This window comes from Meleagris gallopavo, chromosome 2, assembly GCF_905368555.1.
Source record: "Meleagris gallopavo chromosome 2, MGAL_WU_HG_1.1, whole genome shotgun sequence".
Classification (NCBI taxonomy): domain Eukaryota; kingdom Metazoa; phylum Chordata; class Aves; order Galliformes; family Phasianidae; genus Meleagris; species Meleagris gallopavo.
The window spans coordinates 24476923-24496544 of NC_139405.1; the positions used below are offsets into that span (position 1 = coordinate 24476923).

A 19622-nucleotide genomic window follows, 5' to 3' on the forward strand; every position below is an offset into this window, starting at 1 on the left:
AGTTCTTGAGATTTACCCTTTTTTTCAAAAGTTAGTAATTTTATCATATACTCAGGACAGCGTGAACTATGTTATTTTAAATATCAGCTTAATATGAAACAAAAGCCACCATTCAAAAATCATATATAATTACAAAAATTCTTGATTAGCAGTTCCTCTGAATGACAACCAGAGACACATCACCAGTCCTAAAAGAGAGATAACAGCAACAGGAAAGATCCTTTAGTAATAAAGATTACATATCTAGTTTCAGAGTTGCGTTTTGGATTATTTTTCTTTAGGGAACATATTTCAGACCTAAACTTCTGAAATCCCAACATTTCTCAGAACAAGATACTTTCAAACAAACTTTCCACATGACTAAGAGAACTTTAGGGCTCCCACAGAAGAAAAAATGGTCACATGATTTTGGACAGAGGTATGGAGAGCCACAATGAAGTCTGGCAAAAATAATTCTAAAAAAATTGGTGCAACATATCAACTAATAACCCCAACAGCAATGATGCAAAATGTTACTGTGTACCTGTTTTTCTAAACCTAACATGATGCAGAACCCCTCTTTTAGCGAGGGTGCCAACTTTTCTATAGCCTCATTCAATTAAACACAAAAAACAATTCCGATTTCTTTTTTTACACCATGAAAAACACTACAGTGTGGATAGAAGAATCATTATAAAGATGTGGGGTTTGCTCCTTCAATAAAGATGTGATCGCTATTCATCTATAATAACTCTAACGTTTCTTTTGTTTAAGAACTAGAGAACACTTGAACCCCAGAGCAGTAAGCAAAATAGTTTAAGATCACTGACGTGAAAAAACATTCTTTTACACTACAGAACCCTAAGACAAATGCTTAAAAAGAACTAAGAATATGCCACTATATCTTGGTTCTCATTTTCCTTCAGATAGAAGTGCTAGAATAAACACTCTTACTAGCTTACGTTGCTGTGTTTTTATGAGTTTAATAACTGAACAGTCAATCAAACCCTATATAAATACAGTAGTTAAATACCTTCTGCTTTAGAAGCACCTTTATTTACAAGAGAGCTAGCCAAGATTTCCAAAGGACTGCATGGTCTGGTGCGCTTTGATTTCTTTCAAGTACAAGTTTCTTTATGCCTCTTGTTTTGCTATTTATTATATCCTTTGTGAAATCAGGTATGGAAAAAGGCACCTGTACAGAACAAATACTTCAGGAAAAGTGTGACTGAGAGGAATAATTATGCAACACACAGTTTACTAAAATACTAAGCAGAAGTTTTTTCTAAAAGCACTATTGTTGCTGCACTAGCAAGAGAAGTAAATGCACAATGGGCTCGCAATAAAAATAGAGGAACATAACAAAAAAACAGTATCACAGATACAACCTGCTATCTATATCAGCATATTAACACCAAATGTAGGTATGCATGCATACATATACATAAACAGTTAAAAACAGAATGTATTGAATACGTTAAATAATTTAAAAATTATTTTCCTAAAACTTACATGGTATTCCTATGAGTATAGAAAGGTGTGTGCATATTTGCATATAGATACATAAAATTAAGTTATCTCTATCTCTAGAAAGCCTCCAATAATTCTCCTCAATCACTGACTACACAACTATTATCTTTAATCTCTTGCCACAGACTTAGCATTGTAAATTTTGCCTCCAAACAGCCTACACTATACCTCTCTAATTTGTGAAGAATAGCTGCTTATCACTAAGCATGGTGAAGTTCATGAATAAGTGGAGTGTACACTATGTATAGAACAAAACAGAACAATTGCATCAATTCATATTAATGATTTTTATCACTACAATAAAACTACATTATCTACTCATGTGGTTAGTCTTACATTAATTTTGTTTCACTGAACACAATTCAGTCACTTGTTAGAAACAAGCATTAAACCTCTATTTTATTTAAAATGGCTTGAAGTTAGTTCAGGGCAGCACATGTATTTTTAGGATATTTCACTTTGGACAAACTTTCATAGAGATTGCTTTACCACATTTATTTTTTCTATTTACTGGCTCTAACTTGAGACAGTCCATTATGAAGTTTCTCTTTGTTCAAGAGAGTGTGGATACACATTTGTAAATGCACAATATTTTGTGCTTGAGTGATAAAGATTTGAAACAGGTTTATGTTAACAACAAAATCTTGAAGTAAAAAGGGTTCTTCAGATTTCAGACATGTCTCGTGCTCCTAAAATAAACAGAAATTATATAAGCACATCTTCAACCTCAAGGAGAACACTCATTTTTGTCTGATGCAAGATGCATTTGTTTCGGAGGTTGCTCTCAATTTGTATCTGTTTCTGAACATTTTCATAAATTTTATCTAAAATTTACAAATTAATAGCAATTAATAATCATTATTCCTATTACAAAGGCACTTCGGTGTGGGAAGTCTGTGTCTAAATAAGCCTATTGTTATTGAACTATTTGTCTTAAATGTCATAATGGTTATCTGATTCAGTCTGAACTTTTGCATGTTTGCTCTGAGATCAAGTCTTCTAAATCTGTCAAAGTCAATACAAAAGAGCCTGAGCATGAAAAATAAAAAAGTTATGGGCCTATTTTTGGCAAATAGAAAAGGGAGGGTTGTGTTTTATTTTTTATTTTTTTAAATAAGGAAAAACAGCTCCCTCTCACAAGACAGTCTTCTGCACCAAATCCTGAATAACTACTTTGCAAGCACTCACTAGAACAACTAAAGTAGCAAAAGAGAGGACAGGCTGCAAAGTGTGACACTGAAGGAGTTGGAGGAAAAGAAAGAACCAGTGGTACTTAATTTGCTCAGACATCCCTTGAAACCTCTATCACTGACCCCATATTTTAGCTGTCATGGAAGAAGCACTAATGAGATCCAAGATAAAGCAATCCCAACCCTTCCCTCTGCAGCACTCAGTCCAAGAGGTACAAACAGAGCTCAGTGAATCAAGTCATACTTTCACCTCTAACGAAACTCTCGGAAGAGTTATCTCATTTTACGACACGAGTGCGCCATTACAGCTTGACCACATTTGTGTCACCAAAGTTTCTTCCTATTTATCACAAATGACTGCAGGTCTCTACGCTGTGGGCATACAAGGACCCACCTCAGAAATCTTGCCAGAGCTGGGGGTGATGCATAGCAAATGTTTAACAAGGTTGCCACTAAGATGGACAATACCTCACTGCTGCGAGACAGACTTTTCAGCTGTGAAGCTGGAAGTACTGCAAGTATTAGCCTGTCAGATGTGGAACATTCAACAGGAACCATGAACTTCTGGATGTACATTTTATGTCCTTTAAGCTACAATTCTGAAGTGGCTTAGTGAAAAGGAAAATAATACCAGATTAATTTAATTTAGGGATAAGAGCAGGAAGAGAGAGGATTACAATAGAATGTTCAAGTTTCAGTGTTTTCCTCTAAACCTTCAGAGCATAAAACAAGATAGTTTCTGGTCTTAAAAAAAAAACTTTATGTTCAGGAACAAGTACATGTCAATTTATGAGAAAATAGCGGTGATTTTAAAAGCTAATTTGGTTCTACTTATTGCAACTGCTTACTGATAAGTGCTGAAGACTGAACTTGCAATAAAACACAAAGAAAGTAGAGGATAGCATTGCACGCTGACCGCCTCACAGCCAATACCGCAGCTTCAGAACATATTCACATCTACATAGTTTTCATCCAGCTTATTGTAATTAGAAAGGTAACTTCTCCTTTTAAGTGCTTGAAGTTATTAACAATCATCAACATTTACTGACTGTTAGCAGAGACTTACAGTTCTTTAGCTCAGTATTGAGAACATAGCAGCATTCATACTCATTTTCCTATCAGCATGAATATTTCCTCGACATAAAATGAATGTTGATAATTTCTAAGTATTTTACTGCATATTTGTTTTCCCCTCACTGAAATCTAAATAAGAAAGATTCTTTTTCCCCATAAAAAAATGAAAATTATATTTACATCAGTTACTTTGCTTAAAAACCATGAGTTTGTGTTGTACCATTTCAGTCTAGCTTACAAGAGAGGTTTTTAATCAAAGACTTGAAGCTTTTCTTTATGGGAACCTCCTCCACCACGGTCAGAAGCCAAGGGAAATCCTCCCCTTGCTCTTCCTTTTAATCTCATCTTCTGAAGTCATTGGTTATTCTTTCTGAGGACTTTGCTACATTCATATTCCAACTTCAGTTTTCAGATAAGCCAGGACAATCCCTTTTTATTGCTCCAAAGCACTGAAGCATGTCACATCACAAACAGCAAATTTGACACAATTTCTGATCGTGCCCATCCTTGAAATAAATAAATTAAATAAAGCCAGAAATACTGGCTATTTGATAAGAAGAGTCTTGCCGAATAACAAGCACTAGCATCTTTAATTAGCACTGGACTACAGACCAGAAATACCTATGATAGGAAATACCTATGATAGACACATGTGTCTGTCTGTATATATATGTGTTAATTTTTTTTGATGTAGTTTTTGTCAGAGAGACCCCAGAAGAAATTTCTTGGTTTCAAACATTCTTTTCATTAGAAAGAAAATACTCAATCTGTACAGTTGCATGGATCACTATAAAGAGTCTTCACAAAAATCTCTTTCTTTTATTTGTAGGAGCTGCATGTAATTGCTATTTTTCAATTCGTTATTTCTTTACCCATGCTAAAATTAAAGAGACATCAATATTTAATGAAATCAGGATATGACTGCATCTCCTGTATCGTGATGCACAGCAGCCCCTTCAAATTTCCAGTGAACCATTAAGAGTGAAGTTTGGCATCAGCACAGAATTCTGTTAAGAAATCCCTCTTCTTCACTGCCCCAGTTTTACACTCCCAGCTGTGCCAATACAGCTGTTGATGCAAACACACACAGGAGACCCTCAGTGTTGCCCCACTACCCATGAAACCTGCACAACCAAGTAGTAAAAATCATGATATATAGTTGGTAGTTTCTTCAACTCATCTCCTCTGAAATATCATAGTATTGTTTTGTCCTCAGACTCTTCTGGCTGACCTTCCTAGCACCCATTCAATGGTCAGGAAGCCCAGGTCAGCATGCCTTTTCCTACCTCTGCTCTCCGGTAGTAACAACCACTGCAGATGCTGTCTCAATTCCTGCAAGCAGACACAGAAATCCCCTCTCTGTCAATGAGATGGGGGACTCTTTCACACAGTTTTCTGTTACAAACAGTCAAAATGACACCAGACATTTTTGAGAGGAAAGATAAAGGAAAGCAAAAGAAAATGGAAAGAGAAGCCATTCTTTCATATATGCTCGGAAAAACAAACTAAATCAGCTTACTGATCAGACACTGGTTATAGTTCACTAAATCCAATGCTTCAGAACTGATCCAGGCCATCAAATAATGCACGGGCACCACACTATGACTACATAAACATCCTGGCTGCACAGCAATAACAACACACATTTAACATAAATAGGGAATGGAATATGATATCAGAAAACTAAAGGCAGCAGAAGATACGATAGGTTTAACTTTTGCATGAAGGATGTATGTGAATTCTTATGGACATAAAACAAAGAATATAAGAAAATATAAAAGAGTTATAACACAAAGTATAGCAACGTTGCACAGAATTAGAATTAAGTTGCTAGTATTTTTCTTTTCTGACAGTTTTCTTTTTTTTCCCCTTTTTTTTTTTTTTTTGACAGAACAGCCCAGCAATAAGGTAGCTCCCTGCTGACATAGCACAGAAAGATTTAAATCCCTAATCTAAAATCAGGCAGGCAAACTGGAAACCTATGCAAGGTCCTAATGGCTGCTACAGAGCTTTAGTCTCTGTCCACAGACAAGATTCCCCTTAATGTTAGCAGAATATCCTGTCAGCAATGCAGCAAGCACCTCACAAACAAATGACTTTCACACAAGCTCTTGTAGATGCAAGTTAATGAAATAGTACTTCTTTTGAAGTAAACTGTAAGATGTAAAATGAAAAAAAATCAATATATGAATCTTGTTTTGGCAAAACACTAAACAAAACAAGATTAGAGCTCCCAAAGAAAAGCACTCAAGTGCAGATGCACCCCAGAGATGTGGCTGAGCAGCTGTGCAGCAGCGGTGACACCTGCTGGTACTGAGACACAAACCTTCACCTGGACGCACACTAGCTTCAATCCGGGCTGGTGTAAGAGGAAGAAGCATTATAAACAAAATAGCAAAATCTCTGCATCATTTTCCTTTTAAACTAATACCTTAAGAGAGATAAGAGTCATAACTATGTTGTAGGTCCTGAGATTGCCTCCGTTTTCACACCTCCTGACTCTCACTGACCCATTCTTAGAAGTATTTTCCCATTCCTTTTGTGGTATTGGCCTCTATATAAGGGAAACAGCAGAACTGACTACATACAAAGTTCAATGAAAAAGTGCAAAATGAAAGGAGGAAGGGAAAGAACCAGTCCAGCTTTAACACCTTTTGCTCAAACTGACTAAAAACAAGTTACTGTAAACAAGTTTCTGAGATGCAAACTGACAGAGCCAGTTATATTTAAAACAACAACGACACCAAAAAACCTAACAACATTTTTTTTAATGACTTTATATACAGACATTAACTTCCATTTATTTTGGTATTTTCCCAACTCAAACGCCATTACCTTCTGCAACTTCACAAACAGAAATCTCAGATTACACATCTCACCACACTGTCTATATTTGAAAAGTCAGTCTGCCCTTACACTGCAGAGGTTAGTGGTTAAGTTTTTCACTAGGATACAAATTTATAAAAGTTGAAGTTCATATAACTGTTAGTGAGTGCTCAAGACAGAAATAAAAAAGTAATGTTTTGTTACAGGAATGAAGTGAAAAGGCAAAAAATAAGAAACATTTGTTATTAGTCTACTTGATTTTCAGGAGGCATGGGACAGAATTCCAGATTTAAGTGAGAAGAGATTTGAGCATAAGACAAAGTGGAGTTTATTTCAGGCAGTACCACAGATGACATTTCATATCACTTTTGGGACAGAGTTCTCTTACAAGGGAAATCTCCCTGCAGTGTCACACCCATATTTCTTCCTCACATTCATACACCTGGAATTAATTATCTAAGCATTTCAAATAGCTAAAATAGCACCACCACAAAGATTACTATCATCCCAGGAAATTTAGTTTCTCATAATGGGTATAATAATTACATTAGCTATATAGATCACTGTATAGTGAATAGAAATGAATGGAAAACTTCAAAGGTAATTCATAACACTTCTCTCAGAAATCTCATATCTTGCCCATTATCCATTAGGCATTTCTGAAACTGTTACCATAATAACCATAGTGTGACCACTCCATGGCCCCACAGACTTATCCAAGAGTATTTTTAAATAAGTTGATTGTCTGTGGTTATTTCTGCATTCCTTCCAGAGTAGGAGCCTTAGCTACAGAGTATGGACATGCTTCATTTGTGGCAGAAGCTAAAGAGAGGCACTAAAGGCCAAAGAAAACATGGGAGTGGGAAAACACCCACTTACAACAGCAGGCTTCTGATTTTTTGCTTGTGGACTAACAGTTGCTAAGAGAAATGGAAATACAGCCACTGGGGGGTTTTAGAGTAAGTGGAGAACTGGGTTTACATAAGACACACATAAGTGGAGGATCTGGAGGCCAACTACAGAGGGCAACAGTAGAATGCCCTGGAAAAGAAGCAGCTTTGCAAGCTCTCATTTTTAGACCTTATGAGGAAAGAGACATGAAGGAGGGACAGGGCGTTCTAGAGTAAAGTGACTAAAGGTAAAAATCTCAAATTAGTGCCAGTGAGATTAAATCCAGGCCTACTTTTAGAGAAAAGGGAAGGCGCAAGTGACCATTGTTCTCTTCATCTCTCTCTTTCTGCTGTCAAGAACCAGAGGCCCTATTTTTGATCTCAAGACACTGGACACTTGGAAGAGCCACAGGAACTCACACCTGAGCAACATTCCCTCCTAGCAAAATCACATGTGAGTGCAAATTAACTCTCAGTGCTAAATAGCAGATATTTTTGGCCTTAGAGTTTATTTCTTGGCAGTACAGTTTAAGCAAACCTGGGTGTTTTTTTTTAACATCATGATGCAAATACATCCATAAAGCAAGCAACGTTTTTGAATTGCTTTTTGGCTAAGATCATGTTCTGCAAACTTAATATTGGTAGCAAGTGAAGCTTACCTATTTTTTTTGGAATTTTCATCTTTCCCTCTTTTAACTCCAAAAATCCTTGTAATTAGAGCACTAAAAAGAAGTGTAGATGAATTTCTTACCTAAAACAAAAAGAACACAATTTTTAAAAATCCCTTTGAATTGTAGTAAATGCATTTTTTTTAATACAATCACCAATGTACAGTTGAAAAAAAGCCAGCTGAACAAAGGATACTACATGCCTACTGTTCAGACATTAACAAATAGGTACAAGCATTTCATAACAACTTTCCTCTTTATCAAGATGGCACTACCAGGAAATCAGATTTTGGACATGTATATCTTTAACAAAGGGGTTGCACCAGGATTTCTATTTGATAAAAGGATTTCCCTCCCTTATTCATGGCAGATGGTAAGATGTTCAGCTATTTCAGAATCTCTTATTAAAAAGCAAAATAACAGCGAGAATGAATGAAAATAGACTTCTTACTAGCTAAACATGCTGACTCAAAATTTAAGAGCCAGGTATATTCTTATATACAAAGATATCTAAGATAATCTTTGTCCCTACTTTTTGTGAATATCAGCACTTCACATCGAAGTGAAAAATAAAACAAAACCCAAAACAGAACAGAACTACATCTTCTTTGCTGGTCTATGATATTATTCATCACACCTTAAAGTACTTTATCATGAAACATTCTAGCAATTGCGGAACTTGGTAACAAGTGTTTCCAAAGCTTCCTGGAAACGCATCACTATCTATTATGTTACATCTGAGAAGCGAATTTAAGAGCTAACTTACTGCCCAGATAGGTGACGTGAAACCTAGAATTGCTGCCTGTATTCCATCAGCAACATAAGGCATGACGTTTTCACCTAAACGTGTATCTCTGAACAGTGCCCGTAGGATATTTAAAGCATGAACCTGTGGAGGTAAGAGAAATAAAGAAAAACAATATAAATCCAAAAAAAACATCTTAAATCAAATGTATGTTAATTACCCCAATGAACACAGCAAACATGAAACAAAAACAACCCATGTGCAGATTTACAGCATTTCACTTCCATACTAAATATAAGAACACTGCTGTTCTTATAACTAATAGGTTAAAATGCTACAGAAGGAAACACTGATAAAAACATTTATGATTTAAAATATATTTGTCTAATAAATACAGTCCAGGAGTTATGACAGAAGGCCAGCATTCTTTTCTCCTTAGCTTATCCTGGCTGCAAAAATAATTTTCAAAGACGAGAATCATCTTGTCCAATATTCTTGACATTCAGTAGATACTGTGAGAAAAAAAATAAACTACAACTCACAGGAGAACAGTATTAAGCTAAAACTGACAGCTACGCTTGCATCACCATATGGAGCATTTTGAGACATTTCTCTACTCTGGGGAAGGTGGTAATCTGTGTAGCTTCACAGACTTTGACAAAGATACATAAACTTATGCCAGTAGAGGCATTAGAACATTGTTAATCTTTGCATTTTAAATGCAAGCCATAATTTGTTGATAATACATTTAAGGATTTCATAACTACCTTTGAAGATAAAGATCTTGACTTTACAATTTTTATGCATTCCAAACGAATATATTTAAGTTTCAGAAGTTACTAACTCTGTTTAAAATCATTTTAAATATAGTATTTTACTGCATACAATATGGTTAATGCAACTCATTTATTTTAAATGTAAAAAGAAAAAAAAAGCTTGTTATTTCCTTGCGAAAGTTTACTCATCTGCTTGTTCACAAATACACTACAGGAAGTAAATGATCATATAAATTCAAAATGAGTATCACTACACTTGTACTAGAAAAAATTATGAACTTATGTTCAATGCACCTCTTAGTATCTCATGCATTTGTAAATTCCAGAGACTCCATAACATCTGTACGTCAGAAGATTTTAAAATCTAGCCACAGACACAAAAACTTAACTATTATTAAAAGAACACGCTGTTTCCTTAACTGTTTGAAGTAATGCAAACACTGTTTTGACATTTGCCTTCTGATGCGACACCGCACTTTACCTGTGGAATTACACTTGCAGGTTCACTCGAAGGTGCTGCCAAGGACATCAATTCTTTGATTGTCATTTTCAGCAGATCCGTTTTGCCTTTCTTTGGTTCTGAAGCTAACAAAGCCTACAGAAAATAAGAAGTCTGTTTTTTCTAGCCATTTTTGTTTACTACTACCTCAGCTTCAGGTTTTATATTCACCATACCACATCCCAATTTCTGACCATATAGAAGGACTAAAAATAAGAGTGAAAATTGCTCTTCCAAATAACTGTCTTATTTTATTTTGTTTGTAGCCTCCTTAGCAGTTACTGTTTCAGTAAGAAAACCACTCCTGCAGTACACCTCTGACTCTAAAAGTTACTTCGTATGTCACAGATAAAAACTTAAGTCTGCATACACAACACACACACACACACAATCAGAGGATCTAGTACGGCAAAAGTATCTGCTATATTATACACGCTTATATTTACTATTTGAAAAATTTTATAGTTTAATAACATACATAATCATGGAGAAATGGCCAGGCCAAGGGATAAAAAAAGTACATTTTGAAACGGAGAAAGTAGATGCAACCATCTCCAAATAGCAGCAGTTAAGTGGGTGTCAACACATCCAGCAGAGAAGAATATACTCTAATTTAGCCTTCCAGTTCAGGACTGGGATTAAAACAGTCTCTCTCTCCATCCTAGCAGCTTGTGTTGAATTTGTCTGACTTAGCACAAATGGATAACCATAAGTCACTTATTTCTAACAAAAACGATTATCCATTTGTGTTCTGGGGCCCAGAGTCTGTTCACCATCAATTCAAACAAGATATTTAACAGTGCATTACATTGCATAAAAAGAACCAAATGGAACAACTTCAAGCCAAATGAATGTACAGAGGTGAGGCATACACCCAGAAGTTGTCACTGTCGTTTTATCAGTATCTTTAATAATGGAAGAAACAGAAAGGCAAGGAAAAAAAAATAGTACTCATAAAATGTAAAGCAGACAAGAATGAACTGAGCACCAAGATTCCATAACCTGAGGATACTGAGGTTAAACTGTAACTAGCATTTTTCCCCACCATTTCCTCACCCCCTAATTGGAGCTGCACCTTTGTGCTATTAAGGCAGTCATGTTTCTATTTTAAATAGGTTATTTAAAACGTTCATAACCTTAAAAATTACATGTTATTAAAACAGATGTGTTCTACCAAAACAAGAATAAATGTCACAGGAAGCAGATGGCCACAGAGACCACAGAATCTTGATTTTATGCATTAATAAAATAACCTTATTACAGTACTGTCAGAATATGCATTATTATATTTTTATTACCTAAACGCAACAGTTTACTTAAGGCTTAATTCCTTTTACTGAGTACTACAGGAACATTCAGAACTATCAAAGAACATCACCAGCTTTCTTTACAATAAAGTTTTTGTTCAGAAATAGATTTTTTTTCAGATTAATCCTAATGTTAATTTCAAACCTTCTCATTAATTGACTAAATTAACTTTGTACTTTTCTAGAGCTGTCAGAGCAGAAGCATCTGATCTGTTTATCCAAATAACTACAGCGCAGAATAAGCTCTGCCATATGGGCTTGGCAATGTAGGCCAACTGCAGACTAGGCAAGTGTTTTCTGCAGTGGGATGCTGTTGCATCCACCTAGTCCTTACATTACACACAGCATTATTTTTTGCATGAAAAATTGATTCAAACATGTTTTTCGTTCACGTATTCTCTCAGCTTCTACTGCCCACTGGATTAAAACTCCATGGTGTGAAATGAGGAAACCAGCAGACGTGAGGTCACCAAATTTATTTTGCAGACAACTTACAGATGTGAAAGGGAAAGATCTTTCACTGTTGAACTTTAGAAGGCAACACCTCTAAAACCAATGCCCTACTTCAGACCTCATCTATGCAATGCGCGCACAACTAGCAAAGCCATGAGTAGGCTGTGACTGACAGGAGAGGTCAGACAGAAGCAGGCTGCCTCAACATTCTCAGGGTGAACTCAGAGTGGAAAACAAGCAAGATGGATTACTCTGGCAATGACAGCTTGCTCCCAACAGTTCCTCACATTCTTGGAACAAGCCTGAGACCATGTTCTGGAGAACGGAGCAAGTTACAAATCACACAGTTATCTTGGACCTCTATCTTAGAAAACTGTTTAAGTAAAGTAAAATCATGAAGGTTAGTTTAGAGGACAACAGTCACGTCTGCTTTAAGGAAATAAGGGAATGGAAACAGTTAAGGGTTGAGACTTCAGCATCACACCAACTGGTGCTGATTGACATTACTCATCACAGTTGAGAGGACTTTCCTAGTTTCCTTTAGTACTTTCCAGGCCACCATTTTTCAATTCTGTGATTGTTTATTCTTATTTTATCACCTTTCCACTGCCTATGAAAGGACAAACCTACGTGGTAACAAAGCTTTACTTAATCTGAGAATTAATTTATGAATTTACAGGGAGTATTACAGTGGCTACACTGAGCCAACAGCACAGTCTTTGGAAATGCTATCCGAATCAACATCAAGCCAAAAATCTGTGCTGTCTCAAGAGTACGTAGAATTGCAAAGCTAAATAGCATCAAACATGGTTTAATTACATTTGGCTTCTTGGTTGTGTAAAGGCTAACAAAGCCTGCAGAAAAAAAAAAGCATTACTGGAAAGGACCTTTAAAGTAATATGAAACGAAGTCAGGTATAATAATATTACTCGATACCTGTATGTAAAATGGAATTCCTGCACTACGTCTGGTTGCACATAACGTAGATGAAGGATCACAAGATTTGATTTCTTCTAAAACACAGCTAAGCCACTGCTCCGGCATCTTGTGCAGACTCTCACTGTTGCATCTACATGAAACAAATAAAACACATAAAACAAACAAATAAGAAACTAGGGTAGAGTGAAAGAATGCAATTAGCAACCTTAAGGCATAGTTCCTAACATATTTGAACATTTTCAAGCATACACTCAGAATTTTTAAGAAATGAGACAAATATAACATGGAATTCTGCGTTTTTCCAATGTTAGTACAAATTATATTAACCATTCTTGTTAAGTAAAACTAGGAAAAAAATTATTTCACTGAACTCAGCCAGGTATTTCAAGGACTCAGTCATTCAGCTTTCCAACTTTCCTCTTCTACCAAGAACTATTATCTTATTCTGGAGAAGAAAATGACATGTACACATCAGATAGAATGTAAGAAGAGAAACTTCAATATTTTGTACCTTTACTCTCTCATTTGTGACCCTTACACTAACTAGTACATACAATTGCTTTTACAACCACACAAATAAGACAAACCCCTCACAGTAAGTATGTATTACACAAATATCCTTGCAACCTTCCGAGCCGTAAAAGGAGTAGAAAACAAGACATACTGTTCTGTTTAAAATACTAAGTCAGACAAACATTTTGTAAAGCACCTGAATTACATTCCTGTCATGAAATACTTCTCTTCTGCAATTACAAAACCGCACACTGCCTGAAAGCAGAGGACTTCCAAGGACAAGGAAAACTCAAGTCTATCTCAGTTCTGGTTCTGCCCAATTTAATTACATGTAATACATTCAGCATGAAAGACGAGCTCATTAATCTTACGTCAATGTTCCAAAAGGATCATCCATAGTTACATAAATTAATAGGACACTTACTAAAAAATTATCACGCTACACTGTCACATGATTCAGAACAGATAATAACAATTAATCACTGAGTGCAATACAACCGCAATTATTTCAACCATGTAGGACTTGCCTAAAAATATACTCAGTAATTGAACTCGCAATCAAGCGGCACGAACTTATGGTAAGGTCACAATCAAGTTTTATAAGTGTTAAAAAATGGAAAGTAAAGCTTAAAATGCAGCAGGTACTAATGAAAAAAACAAAGTTTAGTGTAAAATCTAGATCTTCCAATCTTCTACCTCCTCCTTTACCTGCATCTTATTACACCTTTCTTCCTTCAACACAAAAATTTAGGTAGGCTAAAAACTTGATACAGGACAATAAGTGATGTTTTCATCTGCAGTGAAACTTTCCTTCCCCTCTTTTACAAAATAAACACAAAACTAATAATGCTGAAAACAGGTCACAGACAATGCCAGATAGCTCAGCAGAAGCCACAGCAGATTTTTTGTTGTTTGGTAATTTCCTTAAGATTTTCATCACACATTTCTTACACTGCTGACAGGCCTTCTCTCCATTTTCTAATGACAGCATCTCTTTAAAACATTTGCCAGCATATGAAATATTAGTCCTGAAAGCAAAAGAAACATGGCTCGACACGGGTTATGTCACACAGTACAAAAGCATAAAATGGTTTCTTGCTTTCCCAAGCCTGTGACAGAAGCAATCAAACGAATGCCGTCATCCGTACAACTAACGATCATTTTTCTTTTACTTTACTGCTTACAATTAGCTTCCCCTGGCTACTATAAGCTCATGCTCTTTCCCCAGCTTTTGGATATACAAACAGGATGCAGTTCTAGGATTAAGACCAAACAAAACTTCTAGTAAGCTTCTCCACAGATCTCTACAGCTAGTCTGTAGTTTACAGTTCTCTTCATTCAAGTCATCACTCCCCACAAAACCTACTGCTTCCAACCACTGTGGCTGGTCCTACCTCCCTAGTTAAGCAGAGTTTGAAGGTTAGTTTAGTCATGCAAAGAAGAGCACTAATCTCTCTTCAGTATGTTATCTTAGTATTCAAACAAACATCCCATGATACATATTCACATCTGCTGTGCTGCAGAAGAATAAAGCATAATGGAAATATTTAAAAGTCACTATGTAGTATACCGAATATTTTACGGTTAAGTAAACTGAGGAGCTTTTCCCCTTTCAGTTGTAGCATAAAAGGAAAAATGCACACTGAAATCCAATAAACTTCAGACTCCCTTCAACTGTATTGCTTTGATCTCACCACAAGTAATCCTACCTTGTTCAGTAACCCACAAAAGCCCAAATTAAAAATACACATTTTTTTATTTTAATGCAAAAGTGTTATTATTTTAAAGGTAAAAACATTGGAGACTATTGACTTTGCAATGGAGGAGACTACTCCCTTGAATTTGGCAGCTATCTCCTCACGGTCTGGCAAGAAGAATATTGACTCAAGAAGCAGGTGGCCTGAAATTTGAACAATAGTGAAGCTTTACAACATAAAAATGGTAGTCACAAGCTCAAATGTCATTTTTGAGAATAATTATTTTTTTTTTTTCCTTTTGACCAGATCAAGCAAGTGATATTGCTAATTAAAATATTACACTGTAACTTGATATGTAAATTACTTAAGATGTACTGCAGTAAAGTATTTTTCCACAAAATTCAGACTGTTTTTCTTTTGGTTATAACAATTTCATATGTGCCCAGAACAGTTTCTGTGGTCAGTTTCAATGGGACAAAAGCCTGGCAATTCAAAGTTAAAGCTAAACCCCTCTCTCCATTTTCTCCTATCCAAAATTAATGGTGTGTTAAAAAAAAAAAAAAAGGGGGTCAACCTTGGATTTGGCTTTCCTGGATGCTGGTGGTTTGTGGCATAAACTTCACATAAGGACTAGCATTTTCTACAAGGGTATAACCAGAATTCAGAGTTTCCAATCACTGTAAACTATCCTTGTCTGGGGAAAAGGGAGTTTTCTTTCACCATTTTTCTCTCTTAATAGACCTGTTTTTCCATACATAAAGCCAGTCTCCATAATATTTCTCAGATAAATAGACAAGAATCTAAGCTTCAGAAACACAACTATGTAATCTATCCTAGAGCAAGTCTGCTTTTAAAAACAGCTCCTCTGAAACAATGAAGTCCTCCCACTTGCATCCTCCTTTTCGTAGCACCTGCTCTAAATGAAATAAAATTTTCAAACTGATAGAGAAACAAGAGCTTTATCAGATAAGCTATAACACTAATGCCACTAACAGAAACTTGGATGACCTCAAAAATCTCAGATATTTTAGACTATTTCCTTCACATCTCTATTTACACTTCTGCTAATAAGTTAGAAACAATTTTAGTTCATCTCACTAAAAGTCCATGAATTACTTCTAATTTTTTCAAGAAGCTTTCCCAGCAGCCTCGAGGGAGTGGGAAGGTAAAGGGTCACAGTCACTTCATAGCAACTAAACAAATCAGAATCTGAGCTTAAAGCAGATAATTTGGAATCTACTCCACGTACCAGGAGCATCAAAGATCAGCAACTGACTGGATGCAGAGAAAAATTCCCACCGATACTAGTTTAAACATTTGTAAAAATCAAAGCAAGATTCTTCTTCTGTATTGTCTGCTACAATGCTTTATTTAACACTCTTCACGTGTTGCATAAGACACAACAACTTTGATCACTCAGTTCAGTTTAAGCTCCATTTCTTTAAAAATGATCCTCTATAAGCACATTGCATTGTATGATATGTCTCTTCCCATACCTTCCCCTGTCCATTTTGCAACCTCAGTGAGGCAAAGCATATAGCCGTAACTATGTAGCACTACAATTTTGAGATTTCCACAAAATCTTTACATTCTACTTGAGCTCTCAGAAAAAGTTCACCAATTAAAATAAACACGAAACAGACAAACACCATTTATAGTAAAGAAGTAGTTGGGGTATTCACGTGGGTTCTGAGAGACTCTAGTTTAAAGTATATGTCAAAAGTCTTCCAGGATAGTTTCCCTACCTACCAGTTTACTGCACCAAATAAGCACTGATAATTTCTCAGGGTCAATGACAGGAAAATACTCTCAAAAAAGGACTGCTCATTTCACCAACATGAATGATGCTTACTTTGTATAGTCTTTGAAAAGGTGCAGTCGCAGACAATATCAAGCAGGCAAAACAGAGGGAGCATCCCATCAATAGAAGGATTATGAAAAGAGAAGAGGAAGAAAGGTAGCTGACATTTTGAACAGATTCAACAATTTATATCCAAATGAATGTCAAATTCATTGCTCAAATTTGACTTCTTTTTATTTGATGAAATATCACATGATATTTCATCAGGTTCATAAGAAATCTCTGTGGAGGGAAGATTTTTCAGACTTAGGTCTGAATACCACTGCCCTGCCTCAAGACTGTACTTTTAGTTTTCAGGGACTATAGAGGTAAAGATGGAAATTTTCTAGAACATAGTTCTAAGCAAACATGAATGTCAAATTCATTGCTCAAATTTGACTTCTTTTTATTTGATGAAATATCACATGATATTTCATCAGGTTCATAAGAAATCTCTGTGGAGGGAAGATTTTTCAGACTTAGGTCTGAATACCACTGCCCTGCCTCAAGACTGTACTTTTAGTTTTCAGGGACTATAGAGGTAAAGATGGAAATATTCTAGAACATAGTTCTAAGCAAACATTTGGCAACTGAAATAAAGAACCATTTTTATCTGCAGTCTTTCCTAAAAGTACAGGAGAGAGATTTACCACTATTTGTGCTACATTTTTCACTGGGTCTTAGTGAAAGAATAATTACAGAGTGTCAAGGAGGTTTCTATAACTCTTCAACTCCATTAAGCAAAGTATCGTGTTTAAGCTGTTTATGTGACTCCAGGCTGTCCTACAAAAAGGTTTCCTCCTCCAGTATGTGTGGATGCAACAGATTCTGGTACCTACACTTCAAGACTATCTATCAGCTATGTAGAAAGGTCAGTTCATATTTACCTGCAGAACAGTCTCAGACTCAAATGGATAAATGGAAAGACTCCAGGACGCACAGCAGACCTACAACACAACTGCATTCTCTGCAGGACTCAACTTACTCATCACTTCAGAGAAGAAGCTTCAGCCCAAATCCTCTGTGTAAATTACTAGCTATTCCGAAATCAGTCCTCTTTATTTTAAACACAAAGATTAGCCTTGAGACCAGTACTTCCTGCCAAGTATATATTTTATTAAAACAAATACATTACCAAAGAGCTTCTGTCTCCTTCTTGCAAGCTGGATTTTTTCAAAGGAATACGTGCTCTATTTCAAATAAATGACTATAACTTTCATAATGCTAAGTAGCACGCATCATCAAAAAATTCAGAAGAGGAAAATAGTTGAAATCATAAGTTTGTTTTTTTTTTTTTTTTTGATGACACACTGGGAGGTGGTTGAGTCACCATCCCCGAATCTGTTTAAAAAGCATTTGGATGTGGTGCTCACGGACATGATTTAGTGGAGGGTTGTTAGATTTAGGGTACTGTATTAGGTTGTGGTTGGACTCGATCTTTAAGGTCTTCTCCAATCTGAGTAATTCTATGATTCTATGTATACTGCCTTAATAACTGACAGAGAAGCAGAGTTCTCTTAAGCTTCCTTAAGATTTGATTGTTTGATTGGTTTTTGGCGGATTTTTTGGTATGACTCTAATGTCCAGCCTCTCTTCAGTTCAACTGAAAGAATAAATCCTTTGAAACAAAACTAGATCGTAAAACATAAACATACAATTTTTAAAACAACACATCTATTGATAACATCTTTCAGTACTCAGCAGTTCTTTCTATGCATTCCAGGTTGTTAACAGCATACTTTATTTGGAACGTTATATTCATTTAATAAACATTCAAAAAAATGCTGCCTGACATGAAAAAAAAAACAAACACAAAAAGAAACAGTTTTTGGCAGAACACGTTCCAGTTTGTTACCGCGTATGTTAAGACGAGTTTCTTAATTTCTTAATATTTTCTTACCTGAGCACCTCTCTGTCTCAGGGAAAAAAAAACAAAAACAAAAAACGTTTCACAAACCAAGCTTAGCTAACAATACAGAAGTCTTAAATTATGCCTGAAGTCTGACAGAAAAACACTGAAAAGAAGGAAATCGTTTTGCTGCTGAGATGGGGAGGTTGCTTTTTTGTTCCCCCCTCAATCATCAGATTCAGACTGAATAAAATAGTGAACAATATGCTACTGTATCTTTAAACAGCAGCCAGAAATACACACCAAACAGCAGAACACTTTGCAGTAGAGTCAGAATATGAAAACTATAAAACATCTCTTCTGTACTCTATTCAAAATAGATTCACTAGTTGATGTGACAATACAGTCATTTCTCTAGAAAAATAACTAGATAAATGGGAATACCTTAACTGTTGTCCATTTTTCCTGTCACTATCATGGCAAGTTTTTTCCTCACTCACTGCAAAAGTTGCTCTCTCAATACACACAGCACTGAGAATGGAAAACAACTAAACCTGCAGCAAAGTTAACTGAAAATAGCAAACAAGGATATCACAAGGCAATGATATCAAATACTTCTTTTTCTGTAACAGCACTACTAGCTAAGCAACCACTCCACCAACTAGTCCAGACCAGAGTCCAACTGCTCATTTCTGTTCTGGAAACTGTCTTAGACACAGAGTGAAGCTGGCCAGATAGCTGTTCTGGTAGGTGTCATTGTTCCCATCCACAGACTTATATTTAACTTTGAAATAACACAAAAAAATAAAAAGAACACAGAACACACACACCTCACTACTATCTTCTC

The 19622-nt window shown here is 35.9% G+C and overlaps 1 protein-coding gene across 6 annotated transcripts in view; it reads right to left on the bottom strand.

Moving 5' to 3' along the window:
- Nucleotides 1–19622, bottom strand: part of THADA (THADA armadillo repeat containing) — a 209874-nt gene that overhangs the window by 105673 nt on the left and 84579 nt on the right. For all 6 annotated transcript variants that reach the window (XR_014881997.1, XM_019612707.3, XM_085219344.1 and 3 more), the window contains 4 exons: nucleotides 12874–13006; nucleotides 10160–10273; nucleotides 8924–9046; nucleotides 8149–8240 (listed from right to left, as the gene is read on the bottom strand). Coding sequence is in view for 5 of the 6 variants with exons in the window: in XM_019612707.3 (XP_019468252.2) it covers nucleotides 8149–8240; nucleotides 8924–9046; nucleotides 10160–10273; nucleotides 12874–13006 (462 nt within the window). In the remaining variant the exon portion in view is untranslated. The remainder of the gene's footprint in view (nucleotides 1–8148; nucleotides 8241–8923; nucleotides 9047–10159; nucleotides 10274–12873; nucleotides 13007–19622) is intronic.